This window comes from Panulirus ornatus, chromosome 4 (genome assembly GCF_036320965.1).
Source record: "Panulirus ornatus isolate Po-2019 chromosome 4, ASM3632096v1, whole genome shotgun sequence".
Classification (NCBI taxonomy): Eukaryota; Metazoa; Arthropoda; class Malacostraca; order Decapoda; family Palinuridae; genus Panulirus; species Panulirus ornatus.
Window position 1 is genome coordinate 10,215,896 of NC_092227.1, and position 17,500 is coordinate 10,233,395.

Consider the following 17,500-nt stretch of genomic DNA (forward strand, 5'->3'; position numbering starts at 1 on the left):
ATGCACCACAGAGACAAGGAGGAGTGTGGAGGCTGGAACTGCAGCAGGAGGTAAATGACACAAGAGATGGAAAGGCGAGAGAGCAAGACGTGCGAAGAACAGGAAGTTAGAAACAAAGAGACACTCTGAGAAACAAGGACGAAAGAAACTGAAGTGCAGCGATGCTTAAAGTACTTAAAACAGAAATACACAAGTATATGTGAGATTACTTACGCTGTACCTTCATAAAGGTAAAAGCAGCTTCCTAAATTACTAACAGTAGTTAATACAATTAAAATATTTTGTGTAAGAATAACGTAAACAAATAACATAAAAAAAGATTTTACATTTGGTGGATGACTCCGGCGTCAATTACATAAACATAGGAAACATGAGAAATGATGAGGCTAATAAATATAACCTTATATATATATATATATATATATATATATATATATATATATATATATATATATATATATATATATAAGATTTTGTCACTGACGCTGGCACGGCTTGGTCTAGCGATCTGGCCTGCACAGCTGTGAAGAGATGCTCACCACCAGCTGATGCTATGCATCTGCTATGCATCAGCTACAGTCACAGTGATGGCTACTTTACGTAGCATAAAAGGGAAACCAGTCAGCACAGTAGGGTGTGTGCGAGAGCTGGCAACCAAAATAGTTGGTTGGTGAGGCACGCTGTTGATTTTTTTTTTAACCCATGATATTGCTGGCGTATATACAGATCGGAATATAGAACCCTCCAATATGAAACGGATACGGGCATCCGGCCCATGAATACGTTAGGGGCAAACGCTCTAAGGGTAGAACTTGCCAGGTTTCATCAGAAATCTATCTATGATCAACTTACACCAAAGGGAATATAGGAGCAACGAGAGAGAAAGCGGGAACCGGCGCTAAAACTACCAATGCGTCTAGCGGAAGCCGTTCCTCTCAAGCTCCACACTGACGGGGGAAAAAATAAAAATGTATGATAATAAAATGTAACGTTACACATGATATCACTTGGGGAAATTACTCCCGAGTGAGTGTAGGTCTCGTACGCTCGAAACAAGCATGAATGTCCGTATGATTCTGGCAAAAATTCTTCTTACAATAGCAGATCTAAATTGTAAGTGCTTATAATGCATTGGTATTTATTTACCTAAGCTGTGATCCAATGTAGTTTTGATTGCTAGCATAGTGATACACCCACCACATCCATACATAGATAAAACCTGGATTTAACAAACCTCTACCTACAATGTTTTTTTCGTACCAAAGTATACTAAATCTACTATAGCATATCTAAAAGTATGCCAAACTAATAATTCTTATATAAACATTATTAGATATAACAGCAAAGTACTGTATTCAGAGAAGTTAATTCACAATATACCACTGCTTCCAAATCTTACAAATTTTACTGTAAAGAAAGCGGTTCTAACATGACACGTTTTCTTTTAAATGTTTCCATAGTTGCCCCGTGTATGATTCTTGATGCCTGGCAGTGCATTAACTGGCAATTCAAGACTTCTTGCCAGGCTCTCGTATAAAAAACATTTTTTTTTTCATTATCATTATTATTATATTCTACGGTATTCTTGCAGCCTTAATAACTCTTCTCTCTTCCATGTTGGCAGGCTTTTCAGTTCATTACATCAACCCGTTCAATATGATGCAATACGTAATTATACGTTTTCTTTTTGTTTTATATATATATATATGTCATGTTGGAGTTCCTTCAGCCTCTCATGGCCGGTCATATGTCCCATCCCAAGGACTTTTACTCGTGAGGTGCTTCCGAATCCTCTGCAACGTATTGATCTGCTAGTGACCAGACGACACTTTGCTTCTTGCGTATACAAGTATACATTTTCATGACTAACTTTCTGTCCCTTACAGGGAAAGTTCTCCTTATTACAGCACTCCCTGCTATGTTATCTTCCTTATATAATCTCACATTAAATCTACTCCCTCATTTATGAAGACGCTTCGCTGTGTCTTCATTCAAAGTCGCTAACATGTTAATTGCTCCAAGAGTTCATCGCTCAAATTAGTCTGCGCCGAATTCCAACATGGTTCACTTCTGCCCAACTGTAGAGTGTACGCGACCTTCTGCATCTCTTTCTGATCGGTTTCTGGTCAAATCACTTTACTTTGGTGCGTCACCGGCAAAAACATCTTGCTATACTTTCTCTGTCGATATCTGATCATATTATAAAGAAATATGGTAGATCTTTATCATCTATTGTTCCCTAGGCGACTACTACGAATTTTCAGTCAATTAATATCTCTGATCAATCCTCCTATTGTACTCTTTATATTGTACTCTTTATATTCTCTTTCGCTCCAAGTAAAATTCTGTGGTTTACTTGGTACAATGCAAACCTTCCTTTGGCGGCTGGTGTGTGTGTGTGTGTGTGTGTGTGTGTGTGTGTGTGTGTGTGTGTGTGTGTGTGTGTGTGTTCATACACTGGCGAAAAGACGTGGTTCCTAAGTACGTACACGGTTAAGAGACGGGGCAAAGCGAGTGTATAAACTCTCTCCCCATACCACACATTACAATAATCACAGGGCTGTGTGTGTGGGGAGAGAGAGAGAGAGAGAGAGAGAGAGAGAGAGAGAGAGAGAGAGAGAGAGAGAGAGAGAGAGAGAGAGAGAGAGTGTGTTCCTTGCAGTCTCACGGCACCTCACGGCCCGCGAGCGTCTCCAGTCGTTGCTACGGAACGACTGCTGTAGTAGTCTCAATCAATGACGACGCCTGTCTCTCTGTCCACAACAAAGCACATGGGCTACCCGGGTGCTCTCCCCCCACCGCCGCTACACACACACAAAAGGTTAACGTTTGAAAAGAGTTCTAAAAAGGTCTTTGTCCCTCAGTCGCTACATCCACCACATTACCAACAGGACCTCTCTCTCTCTATACACACTGTACCTCTGTAATCCCCACTGTACCTCTCTACTTCACACACTGTACCTCTCAACAACACTCTGTACCTATGTAATCCTCAGTGTACCTCTCTACTTCACACACTGTACCTCTCTGCAACACACTGTACCTATATAATCCTCATTGTGCCTCTCTACTTCACACACTACCTCTCTGCAACACACTGTACCTCTGTAATCCTCAGTGTACCTCTCTACTTCACACACTACCTCTCTGCAACACACTGTACCTCTGTAATCCTCAGTGTACCTCTCTACTTCACACTGTACCTCTCTACAACACACTGTACCTCTCTCCACCATACCGCACCTCTCTGCAATATACTCTGTCTACTTCATACGGTAACTCACTACAACACACCGTACCTCTCCACTCCCCACTGTACCTCACTACAACACACCGTACCTCTCCACTCCCCACTGTACCTCCCTACAACACATCGTACCTCTCCACTCCCCACTGTATCTCCCCACAACACACAGCAACCCCCTCTACTTCACAATCTGACACACTACTCCGTACAACACACAGCACCTCCCGAAACACACAGTACCTCTCTCTACTTCACACTGTACACCTGTGCTGTCGTGCTGATGTATTCCGGATCCGTCCCAGGGCGGGAGCGCACCGCCATGATAACCACAGACTGAGTTATTCTTACCGTGGAGGCTCTGGAGGTGGCATGCTTTACAACTACGTGTCGTGATCTATTAATCGAACAGTTCTGTATTCGTCTCCCAATTCTCCCGCGGTCATTTACCTTTCATGTGGGTCATTTGTCTGTTTTAATGTGGGTCGTTTCATCGGCTGGGTCATCTACATTCAAATGTGGATTATGGTTCACTGAAAACCGACTCATATTGTCTCGTTTAATTGATCTCACTCGTCTCTTGGGAGTCGTCTGTAAAAATTACCTTCTTCTTTAAGTGGACCAATGAAGTCTGTGGTCCTCTCGTATCGGCACCTGGTATTTCACACCACCACCACCACTACTGCTGCTGCTCCTCCTCCTCCACAAGTCCAGATACCCGATCGAGACAAACCAAGTGCCTATCTGACACAGAGTTGGGAATGGAGCACAGATGCGAGAGGGGATGTCTGACACACACACACACACACACACACACACACACACACACACACACACACACACACACACCGAGTTGGGAATGGAGGATAGATGTGTGAGGGATGTCTGACACACACACACACACACACACACACACACACACACACACACACACACACGCACACCGAGTTGGGAATGGAGGATAGATGTGAGAGGGGATGTCTGACACACACACCGAGTTGGGAATGGAGGATAGATGTGAGAGGGGATGGAAGATACGTATGAGGTTGGGTCTAGTCTAACCTATCCCACAGCCCGCCTCACACAAGCCCAAATTGCATCAAAGGTCAAGTCAGAAAGTATTAGTTTTCGCAGTCCAGGCGCATAAAAAAAATAATACTAATGAAATCCTGTATTACCAAAACCAGTATAATGAAATCCTGTGCCTCCAAAAATAGTATAATGAAATCCTGTACCTCCAAAACCAGTATATAATGAAATCCTGTACCTCCAAAAACAGTATATAATGAAATCCTGTACCTCCAAAGACAGTACATAATGAAATCCTGTATCTCCAAAAACAGGATATAATGAAATCCTGTACCTCCAAAGACAGTACATAATGAAATCCTGTACCTCCAAAAACAGTATATAATGAAATCCTGTACCTCCAAAGACAGTACATAATGAAATCCTATACCTCCAAAAACAGCATACAATGAAATCCTGTACCTCCAAAGACAGTGGGCTATTCCAGCTCATGCAACACGCCTCTGACTTCATGGTTTCGTAACAGAGACGCGTTGCAAGATGTGACCAGTTCACTTGTCGAGGGTGAGGATGAGAAAGTGGATGACTGACGATCGTCCACTGAACAACTAGAACTGTAATCTAACGATAACACAACAGTAAACATACAACAAAATATAACTGTGTTAATAACTGATATAAATAGGTAGTATTTACACCGCTAAATGTCCTGCCGTAATCTAAAAAAAAAAATCGAAATATTGCGTCTGCCATTTGTCCGTCTCAAACACACATAATATAAACCCGAGCTTCCCAAAATCATTCAGCCGCTCCTGAGCAACAGCATATGAACAAAAACAAAAACAAAAAATTCCCTCATAACCAAAGCGCACATCAGCGTCCCTCAAACACTATAACGTGCAGTAGACCGCCTCTAGAACGACTGGCAACTGAGGGCAGGCAGCACCTACCGTGCGCTCGACGACCTTCTCCCAGGATTAACGCAGACGAACGGACACAGCGCCTCAGGACAAATCATAGAACTCCATCAACACGTCTCCGTCACATGGAAACTTCACAAACTACGCGGACGCCCTATTTTTCTCCCAGAAAAATAAGACGTATTTATTATCCTCTCTACATACTATATGGACGCCCTATTTTTCTCCCAAAAAAATAAAAACATTTATTATCCTCTCTACACACTATACGGACGCCCTATTTCTCTCCCAGAAAATTAAGACATATTCATTATCCTCTCTACACACTATAAGGACGCCCTATTTTTCTCCCACAAATATAAGACATATTATCCTCTCTACACAATATACGGACGCACTATTTTTCTCCCAGGAAAATAAGACATACTCATTATCCTCTCTACATACAAGCCCTCACATGATCAAAAAGTGCTCTTAGAGGTAAGATTAAGATACCACAGTGTGTGTGTGTGTGTGTGTGTGTGTGTGTGTGTGTGTGTGTGTGTGTGTGTGTGTGTGTGGACCAACTGGAAATGAAAGGATGGAGTGAAAAAGGTAATGAGTGATCGGGACCTGAACATGCTGGAGGGGGGTGAGAGGGGTGCACAGGAGAGCGAAGTGGAACCAATGTGGTATACAGGGGTCGACGTGCTGTCGATGGACTAAACCAAGGCATGTGAGGCGTCCGCGGGTTCTGGGGAGGCCCAGGGTGTGGTTTCAGCGCATTGCACATGACAGACAGAGAATGGAGTATGAAAAATGCTATCATGTACTGTAAAGCTGAAAAAATCTAACACAAAAAGAAACTAATCAACATGTCTGATTAACAGGCAAATTTATGTAATTATGTGCCCCCAAATCTAATCAGTTCAACACCTCTGCAGGGGTCACCAATGGTAGGCGTATGTATTGTTTCTGAGATACTGTGGTTGGCGTTAATGACCACGAGTCAGCACGAGCCAGACCAGGGTCGGACCCGCATTGGCTCGAATCCTGGGCGAGGCAGTCGGCCCACACTCAACCCAGGTGTTCATCCTTCCCTCGGTACTGGATGATAATTGGCTTACACTTGGATGTGTGTGTCAGTGTGCATATATACAGAGGAGTAAAGACATGATACGTATGCATCAAATTCTCTCCCTGTTACACACACACACAGAAACACACACACTCATGGGTTACCACATAATGTCCCGCCCAAACTTAAACTTAAAACATCCAGCAAAAAATACATAACAATGAAAGGCGACATCTGATGACGTCGGCCCACACTCCTCTCTCTCTCTCTCTCTCTCTCTCTCTCTCTCTCTCTCTCTCTCTCTCTCTCTCTCTCTCTCGGTACCTGCACACCAGCTGGCTCAGCCCACCTGCACCGTCCCAGCCTCTCACCTCACGCCCACCGACCCACCACACACACACACACACACACACCTCTGCCACCCCTTGGAGGACGAAGGGGACAGTGACCTGTAAACAGAGGCGCCATTACAATACGATCAATAATCAGTAATGACAACACGGTCTCCTGCAGCCCAGTGCTTGCCTCCACCACGTCATGGTACAGTCAATCATTCCGATCGAACGCTGCTCCCAAACATGACACAACGGTGCTCCCATGCGTGGAACTAACTACCTCCCAGACGCACGCCTCCACAGCCCGTCGGACACACCTGCCGGAGACTTGTGAACAAATATGCAAGTCTCAGTTATATAAACACCACACAGCGGGGGGCCACCGCCTACACCCACACCTTCACGACTGTTCTCTTTGACAAGGACGCCTTACAAAAAATGTCACCCGCCAAATCTAACTACGTTAGAACAAGCGGTTCGAAGCTATTCAACCGTTAACTCTAAAGCGCCTCCAAGTCTATCCACAAGCGGACCCAAATGAATATATATTTCCCTACTTATGGCCAGGAACCTTCTAAAGTCCATTTCAGCTCCTGTCTTTGGACTTCTTGAGGTGATGGCAATGTAACGCAAGACCACATGACACTGATTCATGATGGAGAAGGCTTCAGGTGTGGTGTGGGGCTAGCTAGCTCACACATCATGAAATGGGTGGGGGGAGTCTTTTGTGGGAGGAGGGCCCTCATGAAGGACGGAGTCTCATAAAGCAAGGAGACTCCATGAGAGAAGAAGACTCAAGATGAAGGAGTCTCAAGAAGGAAGGGGTTTCCAGAGGGAGGGAGCCTTAAGATGAAAGAGGGAACCCCATGAAGAAAGGAGCCTCGTAAAGGTAGTATCCTCACGATGAGGGATGCCTCATGAAGGTAGTAAGATGAGGGAAGCCTCATGAAGGTAGTATCCTCACGATGAGGGATGCCTCATGAAGGTAGTAAGATGAGGGAAGCCTCATGAAGGTAGTATCCTCACGATGAGGGAAGCCTCGTGAAGCCTCACCAAGAAGGAAGCCAGCCTCAAGACGAAGGGGGAGGATCTCAAGAACGATCGAGTCTCATGAAGTGTGAGGGAGGGGGTCATGAGCGAGGGAAGATAACGGCTGCTCTCACCCACCAACCCACCCACCTACCTGCTGGCTGGCTGGCTGGCGGGCTGGTCGGCCACACTGCTAAGGCGGCTCTGCACGCCACTCACCTGGCAAGAGATAAACACAGCTGTTACATCCGTCGTATTGACACAATGACGTATATTCCTACCATGTGGAACGGTGTGCGTGTGTGTGTGTGTGTGTGTGTGTGTGTGTGTGTGTGTGCAATACATCAAGCACAATACAAAAGTGTACTGAATGAAAAGCATCCAAATGGTAAACACATAAATGCACTTAAACTCTGACATATGGGAGATAGAAAGAGTGAGGTTAAAATTGCCTTTACACAAAGGGAGGGAGGCGGAGAAGACGTGCACTGACTCTCTCTCTCTCTCTCTCTCTCTCTCTCTCTCTCTCTCTCTCTCTCTCTCTCTCTCTCTCTCTCTCTCTCACACACACACACACACACACACACACACACACACTTCCGTAAAGACCACTTCTTTTTTTTTTCTTTCCTCACACCTGAGACCAGACAGTTAGCTCCGGAGGTGGGCGTCATGACCATGATATATTTATTTTTTTCCCCCCCTCACTTCACGACGAAGCCAATCGACAAAATCTTACAACAGGTCAGGGGAGCCACCCACCCAACGCCAGCCACACTTGCCCGCTCTGACCAAGACGCATTGTGACCCAGTGGGATCCTTTTTGGCGCTACCGCACACACGATGAGCACGGGGTGCACAGTGAACCTGCCACGGACACCGGCACAAAATCGAATCCAACCAACGTTCGTTATAATCCCAGGCCAGGCTTAACCGTTGCCAACGTTCGTTCTAGTTCCAGGCCAGGCTAAGTTAACCGTTGCCAACGTTCGTTATAGTCCCAGGCCAGGCTTAACCGCTGCCAACGTTCGTTATAATCCCAGGCCAGGCTTAACCGCTGCCAACGTTCGTTATAATCCCAGGCCAGGCTTAACCGCTGCCAACGTTCGTTATAATCCCAGGCCAGGCTTAACCGCTGCCAACGTTCGTTCTAGTCCTGTAACCGCTGCCAACGTTCGTTCTAGTCCTGTAACCGCCGCCAATGTTCGTTCTAGTCCTGTAACCGCTGCCAACGTTCGTTCTAGTCCTGGAGGAAGTGGGCAGCGAGTGGGCAGGAGTATTTTCCTCACGTTAAGGTCACACAAAATTGCCACCCTCACCTCACGACCATTTTCGCTTCCGACGTTCTCTGCCGGGAAGAGAGGGGGGAAAAAAACCAAACCAATTTCCTCCAATTTCCTGCAAAATGATTCATTTCCTTATCGTAGTTTGCCTCGAGCCACAGTTTACCCCTAAGGGGTAAATGGCAGCAACATACAGAGGGAGGGGTAACAAAGATGATCACAAATTCTTTCCTCTTATAATATTACAAGAATATCAATTCAGCGCGTGATCAAGTACATTCCTATGAGTCCACGGGGAAATGAAACACGATTAAGTTCCCAAGTGCACTTTCGTGTAATAATCACATCATCAGGAGAGAAAAAGAGAGAAATATAAGTCACTTGCTATGTGATTATTATACGACAGTGCACTTGGGAGTTTATCCTTTTTCACTTCCCCGTGGACTCATAGGAATATTTTTTTTTTTTTTTTTTTTTTTATACTTTGTCGCTGTCTCCCGCGTTTGCGAGGTAGCGCAAGGAAACAGACGAAAGAAATGGCCCAACCTCCCCCCCCCCCATACACATGTACATACACACGTCCACACACGCAAATATACATACCTACACAGCTTTCCATGGTTTACCCCAGACGCTTCACATGCCTTGATTCAATCCACTGACAGCACGTCAACCCCTGTATACCACATGACTCCAATTCACTCTATTCCTTGCCCTCCTTTCACCCTCCTGCATGTTCAGGCCCCGATCACACAAAATCTTTTTCACTCCATCTTTCCACCTCCAATTTGGTCTCCCTCTTCTCCTCGTTCCCTCCACCTCCGACACATATATCCTCTTGGTCAATCTCTCCTCACTCATTCTCTCCATGTGCCCAAACCATTTCAAAACACCCTCTTCTGCTCTCTCAACCACGCTCTTTTTATTTCCACACATCTCTCTTACCCTTACGTTACTTACTCGATCAAACCACCTCACACCACACATTGTCCTCAAACATCTCATTTCCAGCACATCCATCCTCCTGCGCACACCTCTATCCATAGCCCACGCCTCGCAACCATACAACATTGTTGGAACCACTATTCCCTCAAACATACCCATTTTCGCTTTCCGAGATAATGTTCTCGACTTCCACACATTTTTCAAGGCTCCCAAAATTTTCGCCCCCTCCCCCACCCTATGATCCACTTCCGCTTCCATGGTTCCATCCGCTGACAGATCCACTCCCAGATATCTAAAACACTTCACTTCCTCCAGTTTTTCTCCATTCAAACTCACCTCCCAATTGACTTGACCCTCACCTCTACTGTACCTAATAACCTTGCTCTTATTCACATTTACTCTCAACTTTCTTCTTCCACACACTTTACCAAACTCAGTCACCAACTTCTGCAGTTTCTCACATGAATCAGCCACCAGCGCTGTATCATCAGCGAACAACAACTGACTCACTTCCCAAGCTCTCTCATCCCCAACAGACTTCATACTTGCCCCTCTTTCCAGGACTCTTGCATTTACCTCCCTTACAACCCCATCCATAAACAAATTAAACAACCATGGAGACATCACACACCCCTGCCGCAAACCTACATTCACTGAGAACCAATCACTTTCCTCTCTTCCTACACGTACACATGCCTTACATCCACGGGGAAATGAAACACGATTAAGTTCCCAAGTGCACTTTCGTGTAATAATCACATCATCAGGAGAGAAAAAGAGAGAAATATAAGTCACTTGCTATGTGATTATTATACGACAGTGCACTTGGGAGTTTATCCTTTTTCACTTCCCCGTGGACTCATAGGAATATATATATATATATATATATATATATATATATATATATATATATATATATATATATATATATATATATATATATATCCTAGCCTAAGCCAGGTACCCATTTTGCATGCCAGCCCAAAGGGGAGGATGAACAGTTGGGTTGAATGTGGACTGACAGCCGCAACCAGGATTCGAACCTATACCCTCAACCCCGGACGGCCCGTGAATGCGTCGCGGTCAGGAGCACTAACCACTACACCACGATGGTCCAAACATCACTATCGTAACAACCAGCATCAGGCGTGTCGGCCCAGCAAATGGTAGAAAAGCCATTGTTATCCATGGTCGACCACGAGACAATCTGAAGTGTGTGTGTGTGTGTGTGTGTGTGTGTGTGTGTGGTGAAGGCTGAGTCAGAGGCTTGTAAGCAGCCTGGATTACTGGTGAACAGGTACGGCGGCGCATGCTGACACTCATACACATGCGCATGCAACTATCGTACGTACACCATCGCTTGTTGACACTCACACGCACAAAGACAACTGTCGCACAGTCGCATGTTGACACTCATGCACACGCGCACACGACTATCGCACACCGTCGCATGTTGACACTCATGCACACGCGCACACGACTATCGCACACCGTCGCATGTTGACACTCAAACACACGCGCACACAACTATCGCACACCGTCGCATGTTGACACTCATACACATACGCACACAACTATTGTACAGTCGCATGTTGACACTCAAACACACGCGCACACAACTATCGCACACCGTCGCATGTTGACACTCATACACACGCGCACACAACTTTTGCACACTCGCATGTTGACACTCATACACACACGCACAGAACTATCGCACACTCTCGCATGTTGACACTCATACACACACGCACACAACTATCGCACGCTGTCGCATGTTGACACTCATAAACACACGAAGACAACTGTCGCACATTGTCGCAAGATGACACTTGCACACACACACACGCACACAAAGACAACTGTCGCACACTGTCGCAAGATGACACTTGCACACACACACACACATACACACACACACACACACACACACACACACACAAAGACAGCTGCCGCACACTGTAGCATGTTGACACACACACACACACACACACACACACACAAACGCGAAGACAACTGTCGCACACTGTCCATGATGAAATATGCAAACTCGAGACCTCCACAGTCATGACATGAACATAGACATTACAAGACATGATGCTATAGTATGTATGTGACACACACACACAAACACACACACACACATGTACAGACTCCCAAGCCCTCATACGTCTCTCTCTCTCTCTCTCTCTCTCTCTCTCTCTCTCTCTCTCTCTCTCTCTCTCTCTCTCTCTCTCTCTCACACACACACAAATATTATGAAAGACATCTAATAAAACCTCGCAGCCTCCAGTGGCGATTAATCATACGGTGTCAACCTATTTTTTTACCCCTAAGACGGAATTCCTATATGACTCCAGCTTTACCGCTGTCAAACAGGTGGCCCATGGGTGAATGTACGACACACACACACACACACACACACACACACACACACACACCACATACGTCATGATATACAGGTCAATCACCTACTCCGCACTACGCGATCACTTTGGACAATGAACTAGTTCGGCGTCCCTGGCTGGAACGCTGAGAGTTTTACCATACGCAAAACAACATGGAACCAGTACGCCAGCACCATCACGGGAGCCCTACTAGCATCGCTACTCCTCCCACAGAGATGTGTGAGTATCCACCCAGGTCATGTGTTCTGGATCGGGGAGACCCCCGGTCCGCCGCAGTACGGGACTAATACACCCCGCCACATCGAGACCTGTTCCACAACACCGTAAACAAACCCTTGGGTAAACCAAGTTATCCACCAATTACACCAAAAGAAATTGCCTCACCATCGCCACCTCCCGATGGCGAGGGGGGGAAAAACTGGAAAGAGATGACTCCCTCCTTTTCCCTGCGGCTGGACATGCTAAAAACCGCCTCGCCCTTAAGGTTATATGCCCGGCTCCCCGCCCTCACAACCCTCCGCCTCCAGGCCTTGCTACCTTCCAAGCTCTAACAGCAACGTGAGTCACTAAAGGAACCTGAACTTCCCCAGACAGTGACGCAGCCTCGAGGTAGAGGCATCTCTATCCCACCCACCAACTAGCCCAAGAACCTCGAATTCCCCTGGACCAGTTGGGCCACCCTGCTCCACCATGAGCGCTCTCCTGTACAAAAGTCAAGACTGTGCGCGCCCCGTTAGTTGGACTATATTCCTTTACCTCCCCCGTCATCGACGTCATCAGGCCCACAGTCTCTCTTGCCTTACGACCCAGTGCCATGAACCCGATCCCCGCAGCTTACGGTGCGGAAGACTTCTGGGTTGACTTGCGAGTCACACACACACACACAAAGAGGCTGCAGGTTTCCTCGCTCGGACCCTCGACAGCTTTGGTCCTACGAGGACGACCTCTACCACCCACCGCTTCGTCGGCTTCCCACATTCTGCAACCAAGAGAGAGATATGCACAAGTTCCCTGGGGCTTTACATCTTCATCGGCTCTGCCAAAGTTTCCCACTTTTACGTCAGCTATAACATCGTCGTCATCATCATCAACCTTGGGCTGTGGGGGGATATTATCCCATAGCCTGCAGGCTTCCTTAGTGAGACACGTCTGGCTGTCGGGTCCCAAATGTCCCATCGCTCTCCATACCCTCACCTGCAGCGTCCCAGGGGCCACAAAGCTGGCATCCTGGTGTATCCTCACTCTTTAAAAATAATGGACTGCTCCTTCTCTACCAGTGACATCAGCAATGACGACAACCCTTTCAACAACGCCTTGAAACACCCACCGGCTCTGTGCACTACCGCCAAACACGTTACCATCAGCCAAAACACAACCACACTCACACACATCAGCCTTAATTCCAACTTTGTTCCAACCGCTATAGACTCACCAGCTCTCTCCCCCCCCCCCCCCCCCCTCTCTCTCTCTCTCTCTCTCTCTCTCTCTCTCTCTCTCTCTCTCTCTCTCTCTCTCTCTCTCCACAAGACTGTTCAAGTCCACCAAGTTTCTCGATGCCACCACCTTGTGGACGATGAACTAAGCTGGCAAGAACATGCACGTACCACTGACACATCTCACGGTCACATCGGCTTTCAATTCTTCGTAGACTCGAGACTTCCCTGCACGTAAAACTCACGAACATCTCGACTTTCCTTCTGGCTGAAGGCATAACCTCCGCCTCCCTCACAACATGATCATTCTCATTATCCACCAGAGAGCAGGAACGACTTAAATAGGCACAGAATAGGACATCCGAGATATGGATCTGTCCCTCCTACACCACCTCTCCCAAAGTGACGCTCAACACACACTTGCCTCAGCTCTCTCTCCACCATCACCTGGACCTCGTCCAACAGTCTGAAGAGAGCCATTGCACTACCCTCGCCACCGCCACCTCCTGCCATCAAAGATCCTCTTCCCCAGGTTGTAGTTCTCTGTCCTAAATCCGCAAACGTTGCCATCAGAGCTGTTGAAGGCCGCTACGAGAACATTCCCGTCCCAACCACTGCGAACACCAATAACACTGCCGCCCACAATGTTGGAATGAACACTTATCCCCTAATCCCCCTTTACAGCCCTATTATGCATCAACAACCTCGCTCTACAGTTAATCCATTAACCCGTTAATCATCATTACAAGACTAATGAAGGATCTTCGGGTCATCTACGGTAAGCTTGTAGCTACGTGACTTCGGTCGGCGCCTGTGGAGCGAGCTAGCTAGCTTCACTGGCTTTCTCCTTTCCTTTGTTACATGATAGGAAAACAGTAGGAAATGTCAGAGGGGGGATATGCGTCATCCATGTGAAACCACAAAAACTCTTAGCATCTCCGTTTCCTCGCTGCCAGCTCCGCGCAAAGGTCACACTTGACACTAAAATATCACAAGACTTGAAGACAATTCCATTTGTCACATTTCAAGATTTTCGAACGCAATTTCTCGACAGAACCCTGGGCTAATATCATATAGTGTGGCAATTTGACACAAATTGTTTTTCCCACACACACACACACACACACACACATACACACACACATACACATACACACACACACACCACCCTTGCCTAGCGTCCATTATCTTATATATTGCTAGATTATTTTCATTATAATTAATATACGGAGAGAGAGAGAGAGAGAGAGAGAGAGAGAGAGAGAGAGAGAGAGAGAGAGAGAGAGAGAGAGAGAGTCATCCAAAGGTTAGAGCGAGACGTGTGTGTGTGTGTGTGTGTGTGCGCGCGCGCGCCACTCCAGCTGGCTACGTGGTCTCAAAGCGTTACTCCCACACTAACAGAATCACCTCCCGGCACCCCGCGGTGACCGTGGCACTACAGGAGACGCTCTCCCCTGGCGAGACCAAGCCAGAAAAGGCTAAAAAAAATTTCTTCCGTGAAGGTTCACGTGACCCCTCTGTCGGGAGTGAACGCTACCGTGAAAAAACTGTTCCTCAACCGCGAGTCAAAATGTTCCTCAACCGCGAGTCAATATGTTCCTTAACCGTGAGTCAATATGTTCCTTAACCGTGAGTCAAAAATGTTCCTAAACCGTGAGTTAAAAATGTTCCTTAACCATGGGTTAAAATGTTCCTCAACCGTGAGTTAAAAATGTTCCTCAACCGTGAGTTAAAATTGTTCCTAAACCGTGAGTCAAAAATGTTCCTCAACCGTGAGTCAAAATAAGTTCGAGAGAGAATAAAAATGATATAGGGAACCCTGCACAGTTCGAAGGGAAAGGGGGGGGGATGGGAAAGAACAGAATGAGTGCGTTTTAAGAAGAGGAAACTTTAAACTTAGTGAAAAGGCAAGTCCTGCAACAGGGAGAGGGAGTGGGGGAGAGAGAGAGAGAGAGAGAGAGAGAGAGAGAGAGAGAGAGAGAGAGAGAGAGAGAGAGAGAGAGAGAGAGAGAGGGGGGGGGGGGGGGGGGCGCTACCTTAGCCGCTCAGGAAGGCGCATAATAAATAGCCTCTGAGAATAGAAAATGGGACTCATGAGTTGAGGCTGGGGTCCTGCACGGGTACACTGGGACCATCTGAGGCAGAAACTGTGGCCATCTGAGGTAGAAGCAGCAGCCATCTCACAAAGTAATTGTGGCCATCTGAGGCAGAAACTGTGGCCATCTGAGGCAAAAACTGTGGCCATCTGAGGCAGAAACTGTGACCATCTGAGGCAGAAACTGTGGCCATCAGACAAAGAAACTGTGGCCATCTGAGGCAGCAACAGACAACCAGGACGATAAATGCTGGTGCAGTCCACCTACAAGTAGAAGGAACTAACTTCCCTTAAAGGAACTTCACATGATATGACATTCTTCTACTACTCCTACTATACTACTACTACTACTACTACTACTACTACTACTAGCACTAATAATAATAATAATAATAATAATAATAATAATAATAATAATAATAATAATAATAATAATAAATAATAATAATTATCATTATTATTATCATCATTATTGATATCATCATTGTTATTATTATTATTATTATTATTATTATTATTATTATTATTATTATTATCATTATTATTCCTCCTATTATTATTATTATCATTATTATTATTATTATCATTATTATTCCTCCTATTATTATTATTATTATTATTATTATTATTATTATTATCATTATTATTCCTACTATTATTATTATTATTATTATTATTATTATTATTATTATTACTATCATTATTATTAGCATCATAATTATCATTACGCTAATAAAATAGATGTAAGCGAAGGAAGCACTTTCTCCGTCTGTTCCTAGCGCTACCTCGCTAAAGTAGGAATCAGAAAAGAAGTATGAAAAGACAGGAAATAATAACAATAATAACAAAAGTAACAAAGTTTCTGGAATTAATGAGCGTCGCTAACAATAGCGGAGCGGGATTAAAGCGTTTCCACGCCAACACTTGAGTCTGCAAGCATAAGCCAGTCTCCACAATGGCTCGGATGACGACGCCCTTCTCCTAGCGACACCGGCACAAATCAAATCACCCCAGCGTCGTATCCACGTTTGGCATACGGCAAAACCTACGGTATGTACGACTACATAAACTACTGAAGCTTATGTAACCAACCCTATTCTGTAACAGTCTCCTGTAACGAACGAACACCAGCTGGCTGGGGTCTGGTAACTGACTATTCTGTGACCTCCGTCATCTGTTTTCTTTTTTTTTGCGCTACCGCTCACAGCATGAGCCATTATGATGCACAATACCTTGGCTGATGATACCAGCACAAAGCAGATCGCTGCATCGGTGTGTGTTACCAGCTGGGATGCGCTGAGTGTGTGCGGTGGTATGGACGGGGGTGTCGAACGGCAATTCGAGCAGGTGACGGTGGGCGAAACTAGAGCAGTGGTTTACGGAGGGCAAGACTAGGTGCAGTGGTTTACAGTGGGCGAGACTAGTTCAATTGTTTACGGCGGGCAAGACTAGGTGCAGTGGTTTACGGCAGGCGAGACTAGGTGCAGTGGTTTACGGTGCGCGAGACTTGTGCAGTGGTTTACGGCAGGCGAGACCACTGCAGTGGTTTACGGCAGGCGAGACTAATGCAGTGGTTTACGGCAGGCGAGACTAATGCAATGGTTTACGGCAGGGGAGACTAGTGCAGTGGTTTACGGCAGGTGAGACTAGTGCAGTGGTTTACGGTGGGCGAGACCAGTGCAATGGTTTACGGTGCGCGAGACTAGTGCAGTAGTTTACGGT

The 17,500-nt window shown here is 46.0% G+C and overlaps 1 protein-coding gene across 4 annotated transcripts in view; it reads right to left on the reverse strand.

Annotated features, from left to right (window-relative positions):
- The window catches only part of Rala (Ras-like protein A), a 307,573-nt gene that overhangs the window by 220,851 nt on the left and 69,222 nt on the right, over positions 1 to 17,500 (reverse strand). For all 4 annotated transcript variants that reach the window (XM_071693528.1, XM_071693537.1, XM_071693509.1 and 1 more), the window contains exon 2: positions 7,769 to 7,833. In XM_071693528.1, the coding sequence (XP_071549629.1) occupies positions 7,769 to 7,833 (65 nt within the window). The remainder of the gene's footprint in view (positions 1 to 7,768; positions 7,834 to 17,500) is intronic.